Source organism: Cylas formicarius, unplaced genomic scaffold (assembly GCF_029955315.1).
Source record: "Cylas formicarius isolate icCylForm1 unplaced genomic scaffold, icCylForm1.1 PGA_scaffold_6__28_contigs__length_40554024, whole genome shotgun sequence".
Classification (NCBI taxonomy): domain Eukaryota; kingdom Metazoa; phylum Arthropoda; class Insecta; order Coleoptera; family Brentidae; genus Cylas; species Cylas formicarius.
In genome coordinates, this window is record NW_026844347.1 from 3,374,587 (window position 1) to 3,400,419 (window position 25,833).

Below are 25,833 nucleotides of genomic sequence, written 5' to 3' on the forward strand. Positions count from 1 at the left end.
GCCTGCGCCGTTACGCCCAGGCCGGAATTTTGCCGTCGCCCTTATTTACCCCTAGCCTGCCGCGCCCCACCCGACCTGGCCACGTGCCGCGGCCTCATCGTTTTTAACTGGGCTGCGAGTTCGGGGTGATTGGGTTAACCGCGACGGATAGGTCACTTGATAAAAATTCACGCACCTACGAGTATAACCTCTTTTGATTTTGGAACTGGGTTGTTTCTAGTTAGCTACAAGCGCACCATGTCGAAAATAATTTGGAACATGCCTACGCCCGCTTACGGGAGCATCGTTTTCTTTGTTTGTCCCCGCGTCGCGCAAAACGACTGACTAAAATAATACTGGGCTGGCCAAATTTCAGCGAAAAGAAAAACGTAGAACTTATTTTGATAGTTGTAGGTAAGTTTAACGCCAGAGGACGTACTGCTTGCTATCCAATATATCTTATGTCTACATATACAGTGTGTCCCACTTAGGAACTGTACAAGTAACCTTGTAAAATTTTTGATTAAGGTTTGAATTTCATTTTTTTTTGTTAGCCAGATCTCTCAAAAACGCACTAAAACCTTATGTTTCTTATTACATCAACCTGAAGTCATGCCCAACTGGGACTAATTTTTGATGTGAACTATCGAGAAGGGCTATTAAGGATTTCTTTAAGAATAAATTGCCAATAAATTTTTATTTAGGACTACATGAAACCTAATAATACTAATTTCCATGAAGTTCGAATACAGAGTGCTCGAAATATCGCGGGAGCCTCGCTTAAGCATTACTCCCGTAGAATGTTTGTTTATGATAACTCTTTTTTTGTTGGATAGATTTCACTGAAAGACACTAATGATTTTCTTAAAATTAAATATGATTAGAAAGAGTTTGATATGAACTTCACAGACTTTACAACGCTTTATTTGTTTAATTAAAAAGGATTTTTAATTCTCAACTAATAATAAAAATAGTAGAAGTATCAAAATTGATAGACGTCAGCATACTGTTTCCTTTGTAAAACCAAGTTTGCCATTTTTGCCAAATTTGTCATTTTCATTTTGAAAAATCTTTAAAAATATTTCTGGATTTACCGCTTCAAGAAACTGTGTCAGTCATAAACAAACATTCTACAGGAGTACTGCTTAAGCGAGCTTTATGGAAATTAGTACAGTTAGGTTTTATGTAGTCCTGAATAAGAATTCGTGGACACGTTATTCTTAAAGAAATCCCTAACAGCCCTTCTCGCTATTTGACATCAAAAATTAGTCCCAATTGGCCATGACTTTAGGTTAAAGTAAAAATAAACACAAGGTTTTATTGCGTTTTTGCATAATCAAAGATTTTACAACAATGTACAGTCTTAAGCGAGGCGCAAACGATACTTCAGACACCCTGTATTGAAACATTATAAAAATTGGTATAGTTGGCTTCTAAGTACCCCTAAATAAGAATTCGTTACCAATTTATTTTTTTAGAAATTCCTCATAGTCTTCTCTCTCTTTTTTTAAATAGTCTCATGCCCATGGCCATGCCTTTAATTTAAAGCAATAAGCAAAACAACGTTTTAGTGCAATTTTCAGAGATCTATGCAACAAAAGAAAGTATCTAAGTCGATGCATAAACAAAGATTTCACAAGGGTGTACAGTTCTTAAGTGGGACACACTGTATAAAAATTAGTTCATCGATTATATTAATTATCTATTAAAAAAAGTTACATAGAATTTTGTGTAAAATTGTAATCTGTAACAGAGGGCATTTCATTTGAAAGTTCACAGTTGCCATGTGATTTGAGTAATGTTATAAAAAGGTTTAAAATTACTTTCTGCGTCCATGTAAAAATTTGAACCAAAATTTTTTGTTTATTTAAAAAAAAAAATAGCTGCATTAGACTTTACGGCCCAGTCCCCAAACTTGCTTTTTGGGGTAGTGAGACAACAGTGTTCTAGAGTGTGAATAAATATGATTATCGGAATTCCGAGTATCAGGTGTGGTCAATACGAACATAATGACTTGGTGTCGTGTGTTGGGATTATCACAAAGTATGGCGGTGAAATAGGGTGACAAAACAATTTGACAAATTATTTTAACTAGTACTGCATAAAATAGAAATATTTCAATTATACAGGGTATTATGCATAAAAGTGGGAATAAAAAAAATATTATTTTAAATGGAACTCCTATGCAAGAAAGATGAAATGCCTGCCATCTACCGCAAATTTCCCTGTATATCTATGCTGAGTGGTTACTCATAAACATTCACATTGAGTGAGAAAAATTTCATTTTCTCATTAAATAATAAAGAATTACAGTAATAAAATAAATAAGATTGTGGCACAAGAAAGTGCATTTAGAGATAATATAGGCTAAATTTGCAATTTTTCGAACATATAGAGTAAATAAATTCACTTCTGAATTCGCCGATTTTAGATGGCACACCCGGTATTTTTTACATTTTTGAATTCAGTACGTTATTTTAAGCACGGCAGAAGTGTTTTTGACCAATTTAAATAATGATTTAATTTTTAAATATGTATGATTTTTAGAGTCGTTTGGTAAAAATATATTTTAAGATGAAGGTGCTGTACTTAACTAACGACAAATAATAAAGTAACATGTTTTTAAGCCATCGTTGTTATGGTCGCAGTCGCCTAGATACAATTTACAAAATCAAATTAAAAATAGATGAAAACGATCCTACCATGCATGATATAATCTGCTGAATCCAAAAATGTAAAGATATTGCCATTTAAAGTTTAAAAAAGCTGCCGTCGTGTCCGAACGAAATAAATTAATTCGCTGTATTTAATTGAGAACTTGCAAATTTAGCCTATGTTGAACCTATCCCAATCGCTATCTTCAGCTGTTTAACACCCTGGGTGTTAGCCTTTTACAGTGTCAGTATGTACAGGTACATTTTGGCCAATTTTACGGGGTACATCAGTTATAATTAATTAAAGATGCCCTCCACAAAATTCTCATCGCCCTCTTGGTTTTTGAGATACAGGTTGAAATCCAAAAATATAGATTATGGGGCCACCAGCGTATCTCAATTTTCTTATGAGTTATTAAAGAGTTTAAAAAACATTGTAAATGTAGAATTTTTCTCCGTAAAATCCAATGGCGTAGTTAGTTATTTACTTGCTCTAACTGTTTTTTAGTTGTGAAGCAACCATACATTTATTTTTAAAATGGAATGCCCTATATATTACTTTTTACAATAATTGGAAATCATTTAAGCTTTTCAAAAATATATATTAGTATAAAATTGTTTTGAAAATTAAGCTCAAAATTCTTTTTTTTTTCTTTTTTTTACTTTATTTGTAGGTCATAGAGACTAGAGACTACTTAATTTGGAACAACAGGATGAAAATATATTTATGCCTTATTAATATGATAAATATCAATTAAAATCAAAAAAGGTGGTTAGGTGAGTAGCTTTGCTAGATCTCGCCTCTCTGCTATCTTATATTGTTCTATTTCTTATTGTTTATAGATATATAAATAAAGACCTGTTATTATTATTATTATTATTATAAATGTGTCAAAAACTTACGAGAGACAAGACTGTCAGTTTTCAGTTACATTTCTCTTACCTATCCATTTTTTCTTTCTGTGTTTCTTTCAATTTAATTAATTTTCTATAATAGTATCTAAAAATTCTGCCAAATATGATATGTTGCTATGTTTTATACAATGCAATGAAAATTCCCAAGAAGCTTCGGAATTTTATATTATAGAAATATATATTTTATATTATAGAAATGTGTTTTGTTTATATTAGATATCCAGAGAGACCACAACCTTTTCCAGATACATTTGAACGTCTGAAAATAAATCTAGTTAGGCGCGGAGCCTTTATCCAACCACGTCCTACAAATTCATTGAAGAATAGCGAGCAAAGCGAAACATAGAAGCAACGCCGTCATCATCTTGTAAACACAAAGAACAAGTAATAGGGGTACCAAAATCGACTGCCTCAATATTTGCATTCTGGAGATGCCGAGCGTCGGATGCACACGAATCAACGATTCTTTTGGGAGTTACTTTTTAAGTTCAAAGAATTTTTAATCGCCATAGCACAAGGAACTGGTCGACAGAACACCACCATTTAATTTTTGAAAGGGCCCAATAAGGACGCTTTGGGGTTGGCGTATCGTGTTTTATTTTGGAACAACGAATAGCCTACCGAATTTATGAAGGAGCTCTTCGGTACATAGGTACCTAGACATTCTTGATGAAGTCATTCTAGAACTACTCGAAGATATTCCCTTAGTATATTATAATAATATATACCTTCAGTAAGATGGTGCCCTAACTCATAACTCTGGACTTTTAAGACCATTTTTAGATGACAACTTCGCTCAAAAATAGATAGGTACCGAAGGACCTGTAAGATGACCTCCACGATCTCCGGATCTTTAAGTTTTTTGATGTCTTTTTATGGGGATATATGCAAAATCAAGTATATAAAACACGATACGAGTCTGTAGCAGAACTTCCAGGGGCAATTGATTTAACTTTCAAAACTATACGAAAGAGACCAATAAATCTTTGAAATGCCATTAAAAAATAAGAAAAATGTGCCAGTTTTGCATTCGAAAACATAGTCTCCAATTTGAAGAACAGTTTTAGATATAATATTATATTAATATTCTTTAGATATGTTATTTACTATTAAATAACGTAATAATGGACAATAAAAAGTATATATAAAGTTATGAACTACAAATAGTAGTTCATAACGTATAAAACAGATTTAAATAATTGATTTTTGAAGTATTGTTTGCTTGGGTATTGTTTTTAATAGATCAATCATGGCCTTCTGCTACAGATAAAATTAAATTAAATTAAAAAAATTAAATTTGGAGTTTAATTTTCAAAACGGCTATCACAAATATAGCGAAAATATCGCAATTGGCATTATTGATATCAATACATTTACAATTTAACCCCTGCCTGGTATCATAACCCTAATGGAAGATTTTGTAAATTAATTTCTGCTAGAGAAACTAGTTCCTATTCCCGCTGTCACTTTTTTGACTCAGAAAGTAGCAAAAAGTTTATAACATTTCCAAAATTTCACATAGCATAATTTAGAATATCACGCCCACAACAAACGGTTAAACTACTATTTACAAATCTTCTCGATTATTCTGTCGTCGGTTGTTAATAAATAGAACTCGCTGACGTTTTGTTAATCATCCTGTTGACTTCTTGAGAGCTAAACTGAAACGTAAGCAAGTTCGATTTATCAACAACTGACGCACAGAAGAAGCCAGAAGATTTGTAAATTGTATTATAATAGCCTGTGTTGTGATTACTTGTCATTTTTGTTGAATGTATTAGTGCAGAACGCAGTTATTGTCACATAGATGGCAGTACATGTATTGTTTTTCAAATAACTTCATTTTTTGGCCTACGTGACTAGAAAAGAAAGCACGCGGTGGAATGGCGGACCAAGTGTAGAATGATTTTGTTAGCTTTCTTATAAATTCCAATATTTAATACATCCTTCTTAAAATAAAACGCTTCAGTGTGTGTTATTAAACCCACATAATTCAAGAATTTTATCCACTGTAAAAGGAGAAGAGGAAACGGTGTTAAATAGAACCTAACCTAACATGAGAGAGAGTGTTAATTTAAAATCAGTGTATTCGTTATTAATAAAGTTATTTTAGTTTAATACATCCGTGTGTTCATAAATTCACAACAGGTTATGGGCCCAGAACCACGCAAGACGTTGGCTGGCGGAAGGTAGATAGAGAAAATTTGAAAAAAAGAAAAAGTTTTTTTTTTTGAACACGTGTATTGAAACGGCAAAATGAATACGTCGTCGGTGGTATTTCCACAATTAAATGCACAGAATTATAATAACTGGAGGTTTAGAGTTAAAGCATTTCTGGAGGAGAAACAGATTGAAGATACCTTGAAGAAAGAAGTATCAAATTTTGCTGAAGAAAAAGAGAAGACAGATTTTAAAATAAGGGATGTAAAGGCAAAATCAACTACAGCGAAGCATATGTTAAAAGCATTAGAAGATGTATTTCAAAGGAAAAGTGTATTTTCGAAGTTGACTTTAAAGAAGAAGTTGCTAACAATAAAATGTAAAAGGAACGAAAAATTAGAGGATCATTTTTTGAAATTTGACTCTGTAATAAGAGAATTAGAAAGGGTTGGGTCAAAAATCGAAGAATCGGATAAGGTGACCCACTTACTTTTGTCTCTTAATGAGGACTATGATCCTGTAATAACGGCTATTGAAACATTAAACACAGATGTAACAATGGATTTTGTCAAATCGAGATTGTTGGACGAAGAATTAATAATGAAATCAAAAAATGGGAATAATAGTAGAAATGATAATGAAGTTACATTCAAAGCAAGCCAATATGTGTGTTATAAATGTGGCAAACGAGGTCACAAATTTTTTGAGTGTTTACAGAATAGACTAGAGATAGAGGTAGATTTGCTACAAATTACAGAGGTTCACATTGAGGTAATCGTAGGTATAGTGCGAATGTAAACACAAGTGAGCAGGCAAACGAAGTAAAAGAAAGTGATAAACAAGTTGCATTTATTGCATTAAATAGTGTGAGCTTGAATGACAACATAAACAGTTTTATTTTGGACTCTGGAGCTACTGAACATTTAGTGACAAGTGAACTGCAAGACTATATGACAGATACACAAGATTTAAAGACAGAAATAAAAATAGGTACGGCCAAGAGTGGGGAAACGTTAGTTGCAGAGAAAAAGGGAACGCTGAGTGGTATTTGCCAAGCTAAAGAAATAAAATTAGAAGCTCTAATAGTTAATGGTATGTCGCATAACTTAATTTCTGTGTCAAAATTATTAACAAAAGGTTTTAAAATAATATTTGAAATTGATAAAACAGGTAGAAAACATGCAAAAATAATACACAACAATGTTACATTTTATTGTGAAAGTTTTAATAATTTATTTTTTATTGTTATAAATTTAAAAACTGAAAATTGCTATAAAGTAATAAATGATAATGCAGGAAATGTTTGGCATAAGAGACTAGGACATTTAAATCGTTATGGTCTAAAACAGTTAAGTTTACCTTATAGTGATGAAATTTGTAGTAATTGTGTTGAAGGTAAAAGTACTAGAAAAACTTTTTATCAATGTACTAGAAAAACTACTCGGATTGGTCAACTTATTCATACAGATATTGCAGGGTCAGTGGCAAACATCTTTAAAAGGTCATAAGTACTTTCAGGTTTTACTTGATGACTATTCACATTTTTTGGTAGTCAAATTCTTAAAATCAAAAGATGAGGCTGCTCAAAACGTTATTGATTTTATTAAGCTAATAAAAACACAACAGGGTGAAAAAACACAAAAAATTAGATGTGATAATGGTGGTGAATTTTCTTCAAATTATTTCAAACAGTATTGCAAAAATAAAGGTATTGAGATTGAGTATGCGCTGCTATATAGCCCGCAACAGAACGGTAAGTCTGAGCGTATGAACCGAACTTTGTTAGATAAAGTAAGAACTAAAATTGCTGAAACAAATTTACCCAAAGAGTTATGGGGAGAGGCAATCTTATGTTCAGCATACGAATTAAATCGGTCACCCAGAAAAGCAAATGGTGGTGTTCCTCCCTCGACAAGATGGTATCAAAATAACAATTTTTCAAAATTAAGAGTTTTCGGGAGTAAGGCATGGTCAGTTGTTTTACGAAAAGCAAATAAATTAGAGAAACGTGCAAAATTGTGTATCATGACTGGATATGGTTTAAATGGATACAGGCTTTGGGATTTTGAGAAGAATGAGATTATATATTCAAGAGATGAAGTTAATCAGTTAATAGAAGAAGTCAAAGACAAAAACATAGCGATGAAGAAAATAATAATAAGAGATGAAGAAAATTACAATAAAGAGACAGAAGCAGACGAAAATGAAGTAGGTAGAATAAATGAATCAGAAGATGATAGTGATGGAATAGAGTCAGAAAGTTTAAATGATAAAGACAGAAATGTAACAAAAACTGAGACATCAAGACATGGAAGAAAGATAAACACACCAAAACATCTTAGGGAGCATGAAATTTACTCAGCATATTGTTTGCTAACATCACAGAATGATCCAACGAATTACGGTGAGGCGATAAAAACAGTTGAATGGAAGGAAGCTATAAAAAAGGAATTACACTCGCATGAAAAAATGCAAACCTGAACTGAAGTGCAATTACCAGAAGGTAAAACACCGATACAGACAAAATGGGTATTTCGAACAAAAGACGATGGCATAAAAAAGGCTAGAATAGTGGCTAGAGGTTTCCAAATTAAGGAGAAGCATCTTTATGAACCAGTTTACTCTCCTGTAGCACGTATGGCAACAATAAGAGTTTTATTCTCCATAGCATTACAGAAAGATTGGAAAATAAAACAGTTAGATATTCCTACAGCTTTCTTAAATGGAAAATTAGAAACTGAAGGTTTTAAGATTAAATCGAGCTTTATATGGTCTCAAAGAGTCTCCGAAAGTTTGGAATGAAACTTTTAATAATTTTGCTGTTGAAAACAATTTTCAGAGATCAAGACATCATTGCTGCTTGTACTGTGGTAAAAATAACTTTTTTATTATTATATGTAGACGACATGTTAGTAGTGGGAAAGAATGAAAACATTGAAGAAACAGTATTTTTACTAAAGAAACATTTTCAAGCAAAAGATATGGGAGAAGTCAAGAATTTCTTAGGGATGACAATAGACAGAAAAGAAGATCAAGGTAAACTAGAAATAAAGCAAACAAAATTTATTGAAAAAATATTGGAAAATTTTAACATGAAAGAATGTAGTGGAAAAAGGATTTCAATATAATGAAAATAGTGAGATTGTGACGACATGTTAGTAGTGGGAAAGAATGAAAACATTGAAGAAACAGTATTTTTACTAAAGAAACATTTTCAAGCAAAAGATATGGGAGAAGTCAAGAATTTCTTAGGGATGACAATAAACAGAAAGGAAGATCAAGGTAAACTAGAAATAAAGCAAACAAAATTTATTGAAAAACTATTGGAAAATTTTAACATGAAAGAATGTAGTGGAAAAAGGATTTCAATATAATGAAAATAGTGAGATTGTGAATGTTCCTTACAGGCAATTGATCGGAGGACTGATGTACTTGTCAACAACTACACGACCTGATATAACATTTTCTGTTTCATAGTTAAGTAGATTTCTGGACAAGCCAACAAAGAATACTACATTATTTAAATACTACTAAATTTAAAGGATTAACTTTTGTGCAATATGAATCAAGTAATGACAAAGTAAAATTAAAAGCTTTTCCAGATTCAGATTGGGCATCAGATAAACATGATCGGAAGAGTGTAAGTGGTTGCTTAATTTTACTTGGTAACAACCCTGTATGCTGGTTTTCAAAGAAACAGGGATGCGTTGCTCTTTCTACCGCCGAAGCGGAATATGTTGCAGCGGCTGCTTGTGCTCAGGACCTAAAAGGGGTGTTAAATGATTTTAAGCTTAATATTCCCACACTGCTTTTTTGTGATAACAGAAGTTCAATATTAATGTCAAAAAGTAATGTGAATTCAAAAAGGGCTAAACACATAGATATAAAGAATCATTATTTAAAAGATTTAGTATTACACAAGAAAATATCTGTTGAATATGTACCAACTGAGGAAAATTTAGCAGTTATGTTAACAAAACCTTTAAGCAAGGATTTATTTGTAAAACTTATAGATAAGTGTAATATTGTATAACACTGCAATTGTTTATTCTTGTAATCACGATTTTCATTTATCCAAACGTTTGTAAAACTTCAAATTGAGGAGGAGTGTTGTGATTACTTGTGATTTTATCCACTGTAAAAACAGAAGAGGAAACGGTGTTAAATAGAACCTAACCTAACATGAGAGAGAGTGTTAACTTAAAATCAGTGCATTCATTATTAATAAAGTTATTTTAGTTTAATACATTCGTGTATTCATAAATTCACAACAGCCTGTGGAAATAAGGGGTTAAACTGTTGATTTCTTACTCATCTTTGACTTAACAAAATGGGTTTGTTTAATTTAACACGACTTCTTTGAGTTAGGTAACCCTGTATATCAGTGCATTTTTGAGCTCAGGAACTAATTTAATTAATGCGATCTTTAGGGTTTCCTACAATTATATTGATTAGTTGAAGCTCAAATAAATTTGCATGCTATAGAAACGTGTGAAAACTACATGAGGCAAAATTTTTGTGCTTATACAGAGGAAAATAAGTTTTAAGTTTTTTTATCATAATATTACTTTTTGAAATTTTTGTAACAAAAATGATTCCACTTAACCGAAATGTTATTATTAGTGTTGGAATTGGTCAATTGATCGTCAATTGACCACTTCTTAATTGACTAGTCAAAAAATGTTTTAAATTTCATCTTGCAATTGTGGAGTGTTATCTATCATTATTAATTACATATGTTAATTTTATAATAAGTTATTATGCATTTACCTATAGCATTATAATATATTATAATATATATATATATATATATATATATATATATATATATATATATATATATATATATATATATATATATATATATATATATATATATATATATATATATATATATATATATATATATATATATATATATATATATATATATATATATATATATATATATATATTCGCTTTTTTTAATATTACAAATAAATACTAATTAAATATATTTACGTATAGTGCAACTTTTGTCAAATTTGCATATAATTTGTTGAACTTGAAATACCAAAACTGACTGATGCTCCACCTAGTGTAAGCTGGAACTACTACAAAAGTACAGACAGAAATTTTGACACATAACTTTTTAGTTTTCCGTAGCAAAAATCCATATACTTTTCAAATCGAAGCGTATTTCGTCAATATTTTTGCCGTATTAGACTCACGCAATTTTGTTATATGTCCTCTTTCGTGTGGAATGGTGGAATGATCCTTCTATTTTTATGATATTCTTTCGGTTCAACTCACCATACGATTTCTTCTGTGTATCAATAGTTAAACTTGCCCCATACCGCGATACTAACAGACTGAACCAAACTGCGTGAAAATATTACCGATTTTCTCTCCAAAGATGTTTATGAACCGCTATAACTTTTAACACAAAAGTTGGCACGTACGAGATGCCCCTAGAAAATTGTAAATGATCCGCGTAGGTGTGCCAGGCGATCTTGGGGGAAATGGATAGAGAATGAAATTTACACGGTCAGGTAGGGAATGTGGGAGTGTGGTGACATAAATCATTTCTACCTTATTTCTTAATAAAGATCGTTTTACTTCGACTTTATAATGTACCACAGCGACGCATAATTTTCTGTTAGCTTAGTTAAAATGATGAAAATGTTTTTGATCTTAACTAGCTACTAGATAAATTAAATATACAGGATGTAAAGTGAAGAAAATTTAAGGGCAGATTCTATGTCTAAAATTATTAAATTATTATATATTATATATTATTATTATAAAAAAAAAGGTCACGTATACATGTGCATCAGTGCCGTTCGTGATGGCAAAGCCTATATTTTTGACGAAAAAACTGCACCCTGTCCGAAGTTAGTGTTAAAAGTGTTAAGTATATTCAAAAAATGTTTCTTGGACTTTTTCATTTTTACCCACAATATATATTAAGGGTGCGCAAAGTGTCACTCACAAGACGTCAAGTTAGTCAACCATGGTCGCCAGGCACGTCAGACGTTTCCGCTACTTGAGTCACGGTTTTTGGTGCGATTGGATCTTCGGTAGATTTTAGCCGCAGTATTTTGTTACTCGTTTATTAAATACTCTCTCCTATCGTGTCAAAACAAACTCTAACTAAAGTCTTGTTTATCAAATTTGTTGCATAATCTCCTGTTATTAAAAAGTTTAGTTTATATGCATTTGCTTATTTTTTCTGACCCTTCAGAAGTCATAATAACTGATACCTAATTTTAAGGACGACTTCAAGTAGTTAGTGAAAATCTCCTGTAAAAACGGTTATACTGTGTATACTGATGAATAATCGACGAATTTCAAATCAATTTTTTAGAGAACGATTTTGCACTGTTTATAAAACGTCCGATTTTTTCATGGGTATTTTTTCGGATTTTCTTAGGTGATAGCTGGCATTATTCATGACTATAACAAACACAAGTGAATTAAGACACTTTTGCTGGAGTAGATCTTTTCTCCGTGAAACTACTTGTGCACAAATGCTATGATCAAAGGCAAGATGTTTCCATCTGTTTTATTGACTATCAGAGGGCCTTTGATAACATGAAACACGAACCGTTGATGGAGAGACTACTGGAGATAAGCGTGGATGGCGAGGATATTAGAATAATTAAAGAATTGTATTGGCAGCAGTCCGCTGAGATTCGTATTGATGGTGATCGAACAACAGAGACATTCAGCGTATTGAAGGGAGTTCGGGAGTTCTAATATCAAAACTAACAACTTTGAAGACTTCCAGATTTTGTTGAATAAACTAAACGAGTGCGGTGAACAGTTTGGGCTCCAGATCAAAGTCGCAAGAACTAAAATGATGGTGCTCAGCAGACACCAGTACCACACCACACCCGAGAATATCGAACGGGTCGCAAATTTTACTTATCTTGGCGCCTGGCTCAATGAGGGGTGGGATTGCGATGATAAGTTAAGAGAAGAATTGGAGGAGCAAAAACAACGTTCTTTAAATTTAAGAAATATGCCGCGATACACCATTATATGGGTAATTCAGTTTTATATATGGCCGATGATGTTGTATGGCGTTGAGACGTGGTCAGTTAAGGTAAAAACAATACACACTCCGCCGATTGCTGAGCATACTCTGAACGGATCATGCAACAAACGATGAAGTCTAAGAAGAGGTAGAGTAGACGGCAGTTAATGGATGGGGTAAAACGACGCAAGTATCATATCTAGGACATATACCCTCAATACTCTATATCCAGGTTGATACTGCAGGGGAAAATCGACGGCCGACGGGAACCGGACAGAAAACAACATTCTTGATAACATAAGAAAGTGGTGTGGTATAAGTGACGCTGCAACCATATTCGAAGAGGGCACCCTTACAATAAAAAAAAAAGACGAATGATCTCCTTAAAAACATCAGCATTCATATCTTATCTGTATCGACCGAAATGCTAGTAAACCACCACCGACAAATGCGAGTAATGTTTAATCTTTTACCTGTTTCCGCGTGTTTTTAAATAATCATCCTGCCACGTTTTACCAACGGTATATTTTTCATTTACTCAAGTTTCGTCCCGCTTTCCTTCTCTATTAAAAATGATTTTCTGTTTTGAGTTTTTCGTAAAGAAAATTCATCACGTTTCAAAGTTGGAAAGTCCACAATTTTTTCCTATCCATGAGCAGTTTGAAATTTTCCTTTTTCGGCTCAAACATTCTGCTCAAGGTAGGTATTTTTTTTTTAAGTAAATAGTGTGTATGTTGATGGCAATCCTTTCATCCTCATTTGTTATAGTTATAGCTAGCTGCCAGTCTTGGGACTCTTGACGTCATAGGTACAATACTACGCCTTTGGAAAACCATAAGACAATTACGACTTCTCTGCTAGACGAATTCACCGGCAAAGTACACACCTAGACAGCTAGACCCCTATTTCCGAAAGTATAAACACGGATTAATAGAGAGTCACCCGGTATACAGCTTTTCCCCAGAAGAAGGTGTGCCCTTTCTCAGCTTTTGACAGCAGAAACACGCGCCAAATCGCGTTTAAATTTCGAATGGTTTGTTCACGATGTCGGTAACCGAAATTATAACCGTACACAAGAAACAGTGGGTGACAAAATTCGTTTTTTACGGCCACGCGTACTGGGTTGGTGCCGTTCGTGTTTACCTACGTGAATAATGTCGAACAACGTAAATAGTTTCCGATCAGCTTCGCGTTAATTAGATGACCGCGTCCTACCCGAAAAACCTTGTTTAACCACCACCGTCTCCTTTTTGTCACAATTTACCCCGCAGCACGGTACCAGTTTGGCCGTTCATCGCGCTGCATGTGGGTGACCATGGACATATCGTGAATACCAGGCGCGGGTCGTGTGCCGAAGGGGATTAAATAAAACTACGGATGGCGATCCTAATTTGGCGCGTTTTAGCGTACCTCTCTTGCCATCACGGCATCGCTTAAAGGGCGGCTTGCTTCCGCCCTGTGGCTCCCCTCCCCCGCTGCAAGGTCGGACGGCACCGCACTCGCACTTCACTACACCGCGTCGTTGTCACCGGGGCCCCTCGCCGAACCGTCGCTGCATTCTCGATGCGTTACGTCCATTCCAGGGGCAGCAATCGGCTAGCGACGGACTTACTTATAACCCCGATGTGCAGCAACCCTGCGAACTGGCCTACGCGGGCGCCCCCTACTGGCCGATCGATCGGGCTGTCGGAGGTGCGGCGCCCCGACGGCGGCGGCCTAGAATCGGCGCACGCGTTCTATCCCGGGCGCCGGTATTGCCGATTCGACCAGGAAAAACCTGCAATTTCAGGAGATGGCGCGTATGTGCAAAGTAACGTGTTGAACCGTGAAAGTCACACTAGGTTTGTTCCCACATTCGTCCACGACTATGGTCTATTTAAAGTAAAACCAGCTCATCATTTATGCAAAACCCGTTCCGGGGGTTTAACAATATTTTTAAAACACTCTAATGTGTTTTGTATTAAACAACCTAAATTTTGGCAGTTCTGACTACTTCGCTCTGCTTTATGACGGTACTTACCAATCCGCCATTGTTTTGTGGATTCAAAATAAACCGAGCGAGTTAAATATACGTCTATGTAGGTAAGCCTCAGAGTTATAAGCTGTCATTGAACTGTAAAACTTAGTTGTTTTAGCCGTATTCTATAGGCGCAGTATTGTAAAGTTCGCCGAACGATATACCTTTTTCACAAGGTTTTATGTTTTTGACTTCGGAATGAGTTTAAGACTCGCCTATTGTATAGCGGAAGAGACCATTCTTTCAGCTTTGCCGTATTTAAGATGTTAGTAGACAAGCAATGTGCCGCGCCGACTGTTGTATTTTCTTTGATTAAACTGTTATATTCATTCGTATTAGTGTGCTTTCTATAAATATTCCTAAAACAGTCCCTGCTTGAGGTTGCTGAAGTTGAATTTTCCGATTAGATAGGTTGACCTGCTATATTAAAAACACATTAGACAGCTTAAAATTTAACATAATCTCTCTAAAACATTTTCCTCAGAAACCAGTACAAAATCTTATGTACTGGATTTATAATGGATGTTTTCCTAGTTTGCTATTGCCCGATTTGTAGGGGTTGGTGGACTCGGAGTATGCTGTCTTGTGTTCGTAATTAGTAATTACGAACTTACTGTTATTCAATTGTTTTTCAAGACTCAGTGTGCCATTTTCATTGAGATACCATATATATTTTGTTGCAATTGATTTCTTACCAAATACTAATATTAGTGAATTTTGTTAGTCACTTGCGATATCCAGCGACAAGATTGTGGTCGATGAGTTAATAATCAAAGACTGGAACATATTTGCCGATTGCTGCCAAAATTATAATTTTAAATGTGTTTCTGTTTCAGTTGTATGTAACAGTTGTATGCAAGAGTGGCAGGTAGACGGACAGGTTGTTGATCTAGTGTTTAAAATTGTAAATATAGTTACATTTCGGCAATTATTGGCAAAGTTCGTTCTTTAAAATGGTTAGTCTTTCTGAATTTTTTGCTGAGTCCCTAATTAGGAAAATTGCGCTTTCTAAAAATGAGAAAATTATTATTCTCAATGCGTTCGTTCAAAGCTCTTCGCCACCGAATCTCAACATTCCGAGAATAAACGCGGCCCCATTTCATTCCGCCCATAGGAAATTGTGGAAAACTTTGAAGGTTATAAATTTTCGTTACGAAAAAACTAAAAACAGAAAAACACAATAAAGGAAGACGTAATTATCTGCTGGCGACGACGATATTTGATATCTGGAAGAAACTTGGGTAAACAATGGCAGGATAAAAATTTAAAAAGCTCGAGGCAAGCTTTCATGGAAGGAGTGTCCACTGGAATAAAACCATCATAGGAAAAAAATAAAAACAAGCAAAAGTGAATTTATCGGTGGTAGCTAACTATCGGTTTAATCAAAACTATCACGAAGACGTAAATGCTGAAGACCACTTCTTGAAAAAAAACGAGACGTCATTAATTGGTGTGTTTTTAATAAGAAGCAATTTCAAAAAGACGTGCTGAAAAGGGAGCTATTGGAGATTGTAAATTTGAATAAAACTCTTTGTAAACTGTGTAAACGAAAGTACTTCGCCTTCCACCATATCACTAAACGTCATAGAACTGGTATGGGCGCAAGGGTAAAGGTTTGTAGCAAGGCATAACACCACTTTTAAAGTGAGGGACGTTTGACCTCTCTTACAAGGAGGAGTAAAGATTGTGAAAAATGGAATAAGTACGGCGAACATGTGATTAAAATAGAAGAAAGGATGTAGGAAGTTGATAACAAGGTAGAGCTGCTTATCATTTCTCTGGACTGCAACAATTATAGTTCATCTGACTACTTGGAACATGATGACTAAAATTTATAAATGAAGTTTTATCGTTAGATAGTAGACTTTTTAAAAATACTAATATTAATTTCTATATCTCAATTATCTGCCCATAATCATGAATGATTATTATTATATTTATTATTCTAATAAACTACCTGTAGTAACGCCACTGTAACATTACTTTCATTCATCAAACTCCCCTTTCTATTGTATGCAAATTAGTGTGACCCTCGCATTAGGAAGCAGTATAGCGGATACCACATGTATAGTATTTTTGTAAATATAAGTATATTATTGTTTTAAATTTTATTTTTCTCTTTCATATATTCATAATATTTACTTTTACGTATAAAACAGTTAATAAGGTTCAATGACGTGTACTTCAATAAAACAAATAAAAAAAATATCCTATTATAAAATGGTTTAAAATATTTTAGTGTATAAATTAATTCAAATTAGTGCTTTTTGCATAATATATAGTCACAAAACTAAAATTCAGATCAGAACAACGAAAACACAGGTATTTTTGATGCAATGTCAAAACTAATCACTCAATTAATTAATTAATCCTTCATCAATATTGTTTATGTCCCACAAGTTACACTGTTTCCATTTCTCGTTTTATTTACTTTACACTTCATAAAATAATTAATTTACTTCCGACACTTTAAAACTTCTATTTTTCACTTTTCTTGTGTCCATACCAGACCAATTACCAGATTAAGCTCGCAACGATAACGAGGAAAATGGAGTACATTGTTGTTTCCAATTTCAACGATGTTTTATAAATTCCTGTTTATGCCAATTGGTAAGTATATATACAATCAGTTCTTTTTCTAGAGCATATCTAGTAACCAAGAATTTGTATGTCATTTTTCTGCAAGTCTGGAAGATATGGGTGCATTGTTCATGAATATTACACTTCTACTCGATATTAGATCTATCATTTGTTTATCATTCTTCAAACACGTCACAGTTCATATCAGATCATCTTCTTCGAGTAGTCACTTAAGTTTTATTACAGCAGGCTTAAAACTTAGAATTGTTACACTTTTGCGCTTGGTTATTATTTTATTATTCTCCATTATAATAAACAACTGCTAATTAGCATGCATTATTTTTTCATTCTACGAAGCATTATTTTTTCATTCTACGAAGCACCTCATCATTGAAAATATGCTTATATGCTTCCAATTTTCTGCACGACGTCTCGGACAACGTTCGCAATTCAACACCTTACAGGAAAATTAAAAACATATAACATCTTAACAATCGTACTTTAGTGGTTAAAGATAAGTCCTTACTTTTGAACAATTTTGACATCTTCGAAATGTGCAGTGGGCCTTTTCAATTCGATGTCTTATTTCAGTCGAGTGGTACCAATTTTAGTTCATATTTGGTCCTAAATAGACATATTTGCTAATTCTTTGGACGGGTATGTTGTACGCGTATTAGTACATTGTAGTTCATGCGTTCATTCTTAGAAATATTCATGAATTTGGTCTTCTTTATATTCATTTGTAGTCATAGTATCTCCAGAGCGTCTTGAAATATGTATTCTGAATATATGTCGAATAGCAATGGTGATAATTGGACTTCTCTTTTTATTAGAACTGTATAGGATTTTGTTTCTCTATATCAGCTTATTTCCATCATTTTAAAGCGCTAAACCTAATCATTTTTTGACTATCGATAGAGCATGCATAAACATGCCGATTAACATCTCGTGCTCTTTGGAATAAGACGTGAATAGCAAAAAGTGCTAATGTAGTGCTTCTTTAGTAGTCGTTTCTAAACCCGAACAGATGAATTAATTTTCAGAAGAGTTTAAAAGAGTGGCCCAACCAACCAAAACTATTCCGGATATTATCTGGTCCCTGCGACATTTTAGTTTTGTAGATCTTATCTTACGGTCTTTATATATTTCGGTACTCTGTTTTGCTTTTTTCCTCTAATGTTCTCTTATACTTTCAAATATTTCAGGCAATGTCGATTTCAAAATTGTCGACTTTACACCGTTTTCTCTACGCTCCCATTTCCTTTTCCTATCCATCCTGTCCTTACCTTTTACAGAGAACGTGATCTGAAGATACGTCAGCCCTGGACACGTTTTAGTCATTATGCAACCGCTACAGATACCATTTATTCCAATCAATTCCATCCATTCCATCAATTTTAGCATTAAAGGCGCCCCCAATAAGAGCGGTTCTATTTTTTTACTTATTTTAATATCTCAGTACGTCAATATACTATTTCATTTTCTTCGTTGAATTTATCTGAATTAGATTTAATTTAAGATGCGGATTTTCAGTCATATTGGGAGAGCCTAGTGTGTTAATCATTTTCTATGGTACAATGTCCGCTTCCGCTTCATTTCATTAGTTATAAGATCCATATATTTGTTTCGATATCTCGATAATCGAGTTCATCTTTCGGTTTTACTAGGATTTCGCTTGACGAGCGGAGATCGCTTTAGTAAACTATGATAAGTAACCTTTTATGGCTTATTTAAATATTTCTATTCTGGTTACCCTAATTCAATTACACAAAACATAAATAAACTAGTTTTAGCTAACGTTTTCTTGTAGGAATGGTAAATTAAAATTTATTGAAAATAATGTTAATAGGTTTGTGCCAACAAATCAACAGTTACGGCACCAGTCCGAGGGGATCATTTACTTTTGGGTACATTTTCGCAAAACAGCGACAGAACCGATAAATGTCAAAATAAAATCTCTAACATCTATCGAGCGCTCACAAACCCGTGACTAAATTACCGGAAACGTCTGAAGTGGCTAGTGATCGTGGGTAATGAATGTGAAATGTAAAATGTTCCCAAAAATTAATGGTTGTAGAAAAAATGATACGAACAGGAAGATAAATATCAATTCGACTAAACAAACATGAAAGAGCCTTCTTACTACGACAAATTCTTGCTTGTAATCAATTCTCCTACCAAAGAACTGCAACTCAGGTATTCTCCTTTCACCAATATAGGAATGAGCCATGCGAGGCAATGTTCATGTCAGCAATGGCAGAATAGAAAGCAAATAAGTTTCAGTTAAGCTCTGAAAAAGGCAACAAGATGAATGGCGAAATGTCAGCAAGTTTTATAAATAGTAAATAAATATTTTCTATATTATGATTCCTCCAACAATATTTATATAACCCAGTAATTGTTTTGAAATTTCAAAAGAAAATTGCTAACTAAACTTGTCTTGCTATAATTTTCCATCCTTTGTGATACCAAAAATAGACTCTAATATAGTCAAATGTATTACTATAGGAATTAAGTAACATCGTTTCAGACAGCACCCTGAAGAAGTAGCATCATGCTCGGCAAAACGTCAGCGAGACAGAGATGTTCCTCGAGCCTGGCTGAAATCCTTCTATTGGTCTGTCTCACGTACGTCAGGCTGCACGATCCGGATGGTACACTGTATACTCCTTGGTTTTCTAGAGTAATTTTTTGCTTTGGGTTTGTTAATATTGATCCAATGGTATGATCAGGTTTGTATGCCGTTCATATCTGGTGTTTCCTTAATATTCGGCCGATTTTGTCAGTAACCCCCTTGATGGCAGGACAGCGATCGATCTTCGTATGGTCTCGTACTGCACTCTCTGTTGCGGCTGTTGTTTGCCGATTGCTTTGCTGATGATGCACCTTTGGTATCCGTTTTGATGAAGATACGTTCTAATTTTTTTTAGTTCGTCATCTCTGTTCTTCTCGTTTGTGAGCCTGCCTGCGTGTATCTGTGATGGGTGATGATGAGACTTAGCGTTCAGATATCTATTGGTGTGTGTGGGTGTCCTATAGACAGTGTGTTCCAAGTGTCCATCTTCGGTACTTGCGATGCGCACATCTAGAAAGGGTAGACTGTTATCGTCTTTAAGTTCAGTTGTGAATTGAATCCTTGGATGAATGGAATTCAGATATTCGACGAATTTCAAGTTCCTCCTTGGCAAAAGGCCACACAACAAATAATACGTTATCAACGTATCTTGTCCATAGTTTTGGCTTCAGACTTGCCTTCTCTAATGCTTTCTTTTCGAAGTAAATCATGAAGAGGTTTGCAATCACAGGTGAGAGAGATGATCCCATTGCTGCTCCATCTACTTGTCTGTATATTTTCCCGTTGTAAATAAAGTAAGCAAGATCTTCGTTTTCTTCTATAAGCAGGAGTGACTCCTCTACTGGAATGCTTAGAGTGAAATATTCTGAATTTTTGACATAGGAACCTGCCTATGGGCTGTAGTGCATACTGGTTTTCGGAGCGCGAGCATTAAAGATGCCAAGTGAGATTATATATATATATATATATATATATATATATATATATATATATATATATATAAAGTGCAATATGCATACTAGGGTACACTCTCCAACAGCTTGAACAATTCAATAATACAACCACTTTTGACACTTAAATAATGGTTTTTTTATTTATATACAAAATAACAATACAGTTGTATTAACAACCAAACACATTCATTGTTAACCTTTATATAATAAAAGTTATACTTTGCAAAAAAAAATAATTGCACAACTAAATGAATTAACTAATTGATATTAACAAGAAAAAATGGAGGTAGACCTTGGAATTGCGTTTCGTTTACTTTAAAAATAAATATTTATAAAAATATGTATCGCATTCTATGCGTGACATGACGCGGTGGCACTCATTAAACAAGATATGTGGAAAATCTTTTTTTATAAGTTGGCACTGATACGGATGACTCTAGAATTGCGTCGCTAAAAGTGGTATTTCGATAACGGCCAAATCACATATGTTACTAGAAGGAATCCCTAGAATCATTTCAATAAATTTTAATAACTAGGTAACCAATATTTCTGTTCGTCAAGTCTCCACCATTAGTGCCACTTTCCTCTTGTGATTTTTCAGAGTGAACCATTTCTTTTCTTTTTCTTTTTTCTGCTTCTTCTCTGGCGTATTTTCTTCTACGGTCTTTGGTGAGGCCTCCTCGCATTTAACCTTCGGCTTTGGCAACTTTGAACCGAAGCTGAAACACAAACGACGTCAACTGTGGCTGTGCATTTATTTACATGTGATGAGGGAATATTCATAAACGGTGAGCGGTTGAATAACATCAGGTACGCAGATGATACTATACTGCAGGCGCTAATTACACGTATCGCAGACTCCAGCAAAGAGTATGGCATTGACTTTAACATTAAAAAAAAAAAACGAAATATATGGTTATCAGCAAGCTACGTTTACCTTGGAACGAATGTTAATGACAGATGGGATCAATCAGTTGAAATCAGACAGAAGATAGAAAAGGCCAGATCAGCATTTACCAAAATGAACAACATTTTTAAAAGTTACTCTCTAGCACTAAAAACTAAAATTCGTCTGCTCCGATGCTACGTGTTTACACTTCTCCTTTACGGAGTTGAAGAAACTAGAGGCTTTTGAGATATGGACAAGGAATGCGAAATCATAAACAACAAAGAGAAGCGGAAAACAGGGATACAGTCTGTTGCAGCTTATTCTGCAGGGTAAGGTCTTTGGAAAAAGAGGCCCAGGACGGAGGAGAATCTCATGTCTCCACAATCTGAGAAAGTGGTTCTCTCTTACAACCACACGACTTTTCAAAGCAGCAGTCGACAAGATTAGAATAGCCATGCTAATAGCCAGCATTCGAAATGAATAGGCACCTTAAGAATAAGAACTTGAAATCACCAAAGCAACACACTCCCAAGCTATGGCAGTCATGTCATGTCAAGCCATGACAATCATAAATAACATATCAATTGAAATGGTCAACTTGTTCCTGACTGAGATAATAGCCCACTACCACCTACACTAATTGGTAATTTACACGGGTCCATATTTTTTAATTATTTTAAAGTTTATAAGTTAATATCCATTAATCACATTTAAATATGCAACCAATATAATAAGAAGGTAAGTAATATATAAGGTTGGCAAGTAATATAAGTAGGTCAATGTGCAATGATTTAAAAATCAAAATACTTTATTTCACTGTTTAGGAAATCACCAACAGATTCAGAACAGTTTTATTTTTTTAGAAAGTTTTTTATTCTATTTGTTTAACATTATTTGGTAGTTTATTGAAGACCTTTCGTTCAAAATCGTTTATGCTATACCTAGATTTATCCAATCAGGGTTTATATAAAGGCAAATTCTTTTATATAAACTAGCAATATCAGTTCTATATGTTAACGAACTATTATCCCATATATCAATATTAACCGGAATAGAAAGAAATAGACCATACAAGTTACTTCCTCCTTGGTACTGTTTATATTTATTTTAATAAAATACCATTCTCATAAATAATGTGCTTACTATTAGATTGTTACAACCACATTTAATAAATAAACTATTTTGCTGAAACAGGCGTCACAAACTGTTAATAAATTTTAAGGTTGTACTTATTTTCCTTCCTACATAAGCACTTGACACTATCCTAGAATAGTTTACAACATTATAGAATGCATGCTCATCCGACATGTTATTTTGGTGTATAGGGAATATGGGAATATTGAATATATATAAATGAATAAATATATATAAACTATAAAGACTATGTCAGAAACCACATTTTTGGCACCTTCTTAAATGGTTAGTACTCTAATGATAAAACCAATTGGGTCAGTTAAATTACAGAACAGATTTGCATTTTTATACTTAACAATAAACCATTTAGAAAGTTCAAATTGTTTACAATAGTAGTCCATTAGTAGTTTTACAGATATATGAAAAAATGCAAAAAAATATGTTCAATGTCTTAAATTAAAAGTAAAATAATAAAAAAGAAAACTCACTTTATAATTTTCTTATAAAAAGATGTGCTTTTCTTCACTTGTTTCTCTGCAGTATTGCCCAAATTGTTGGAACTCGTTGAAGGTATTAGTTTATCTTCAGGCACTTGGGTTTGCGGTAAATTGCTCATGCTGCTGCTAAATTTTACATGCGTTGTTTTCGCATGATTTTCATTGGTATTGCCGCTCTTATGAAGAGCAGGCTTAAGTGAATTTTTGCTATCAGGGGAACGACTTGGATTTGACACAGACCTATAATCATATGTTTTCAGAAAATGTAAACAAAATACCGAAACTGCACTGTCCATACCTAACTATGGGGATACTTGCTTTTAAATCAGTGAGGGAAGCTTTGGTTGTAAGGGTTCTCGCCTGACACCTAAATATATGCAACCTTTAACAAAATAATGGAATAAATGATAACAAACCTTGTATTAACTGCCAGTTTGTGACAGCTCTGTGGTATCATTAAAGAGTCATGCAGTTTCTCCCAGGAATTAAAAAAGGGTTCTCTTCGTCTAAAATCCAACTTAGAATAATGACTGATTCTTGCTGGTAGAGGTCCGCAGTCTTTGTATATGCATGGAATAATTTTTCGCAATCCTTGCTCTAAAACAGACATCAAAAAAGCAATAGAAAATATTAATTTCAAACTCAATTCAAACATTTACTTTGATTAGCGATTCTAGTCATGAATTCCTCATAATAACAACACTTAGTTGAAAATTTCGGGTGTTGCAATTTTACCCCTATTTAAAAAATATTATCCATCATTATCAATCAATTTGTCATTTCTCTCAAAATTAATAACAATTATCAATCATCTTCTAATATTTACAATTAATTTTAGTGGCTTTTCTGTTGGTAATGTGGGGTTTTGGTATGAACAAAATTCCTACCTTGTATAAAAATTTCAATGATTTTCCCACTATGATGATAAAGTTTTCCAAGAAAGTATGTTGAGTACCTTTAAGCAGCAATGTTACTCAAATCTCTGGAATAAATGTAATATATAATTAATATATATTATTATATATATTAACAAATCCTTTATGGAACTCTGGCAAAGTTCCAAGGCAAATTGAACTTTGTATGGTAAGACCCATGGAATGAACAGGAGAAAGTGCGATAGGGGATATACAATAGATACAGAATTTATTTTTTGCTGTAAATGTTATGCTAAATTTAGATCACAGACAATAAGCTTTAAATAAAAGAAATTTAAATCCAGGTCAAAATTATAAAAAAAAAATTAAGGCGATAAACCAAAACTTGGACCCATCTATCAGTAACAACACTCTCCACATTAGAGACATTTCTTATTTTCGTAGTGTTTCCTGCGTGTATTTAGGTTAATCAATAGTCCAAAGTAAATTTATAAATAACTTTTCTTACCTATACCAATTGACTGTGCCACACTGTAGAAGAAAGTGTTTGCATTACTGTTGAAAAAGGCTGCAGAAACAATGACAATTAGCCTGCCACACCTTTCTGAAATTAATTTGATTACAGCGTCATGTTCGCATTTGCCTACAACCAAGTCCCGCTCCTTGACGCAAAATTTCATATTATATTGTTTTTCCATCGTGTCAATAAGCTCAGTGGCAAAATCAATATCATCATCATCAAATAACACAAACGCATCATATGTTTGAGGTTCTAAACCTTGATTGAGACGAATCACATCGTCCCGAGTTAAAATGCACTTGTCAGCTTCTAAATCAAATGATTGGATTCCTAGTCCATTTGGAGGGTGTTCTTGGTGGTATTTAAGGTCCTCTCCTATATGCCAGCATTATAAAATTTGAAACAATTCTTATCAAACCACAACTTACCAACAAAAGGAGTTACATCATCCAAAACATCATACCGACCAAGCTCTTCTAGAAATTCAAACAACTTTGCAATAGTTGCTGCATCTTTGGAATTCTCGCTCCACAATCGTAATACTTTTCCCGCTGGATCCATATCATTTTGCAAACTAGGCATCAGCTCCCCAGGTATTCCACATAATTGAGCCAAACCTTCCCAATCCCTAGTAACAAGGGGACTTAATTATGCACTTTCTCTGATAAATAACGGTCATAAATTAAGTACCTTGGTAATCCTTTTTCTGTGCGTATTAGCTTTACGGGATTTAACAAAGATGAAATTAAGTTCCTTGCTTTACTTCTCAATACAACAATGTTACAATTCAAATCTTCAACAGAATTCATTTTCTTTGATCCCAAACGCTTAATTAAATGTGAAACTTGGGTGCTTTACCAGGGATATCCAATGTATAAGATTTATCCAGTTGTTATTAATTAAATCATTCTCAATACTTCCCAACAAACATAAAAATGTTAATTGGAATATTTAATGACATATTAACCATAAACCATAGAAATGCACTCAGTCACAGATGACAAGTTTGTCAATTCTGAAACTATCGAGGTCACTTGACCATTTACCTTTCAATTACTTCAAGGTGT

The 25,833-nt window shown here is 33.8% G+C and overlaps 2 protein-coding genes across 3 annotated transcripts in view; both read right to left on the reverse strand.

The window, feature by feature from the left end:
• The window catches only part of LOC132702954 (uncharacterized), a 35,718-nt gene extending 21,447 nt beyond the window's left edge, over nt 1-14,271 (reverse strand). For both annotated transcript variants that reach the window (XM_060671878.1, XM_060671876.1), the window contains exon 1: nt 14,137-14,271. In XM_060671878.1, coding sequence (XP_060527861.1) covers nt 14,137-14,148 — 12 coding nt within the window. In that variant the 5' untranslated portion in view covers nt 14,149-14,271. The remainder of the gene's footprint in view (nt 1-14,136) is intronic.
• A 6,702-nt stretch (nt 14,272-20,973) lies between these two features.
• Nucleotides 20,974-25,734, reverse strand: LOC132703935 (myeloid differentiation primary response protein MyD88). Its single transcript, XM_060673492.1, has 7 exons — nt 25,457-25,734; nt 25,195-25,394; nt 24,755-25,141; nt 23,788-23,968; nt 23,670-23,738; nt 23,363-23,611; nt 20,974-21,570 (listed from the first exon to the last, which is right to left on the reverse strand). Exons 1-7 carry the CDS (start codon nt 25,573-25,575, stop codon nt 21,408-21,410), a joined length of 1,368 nt encoding a protein of 455 aa, XP_060529475.1. The 5' UTR covers nt 25,576-25,734; the 3' UTR covers nt 20,974-21,407.
• Nucleotides 25,735-25,833: the final 99 nt, after the last annotated feature.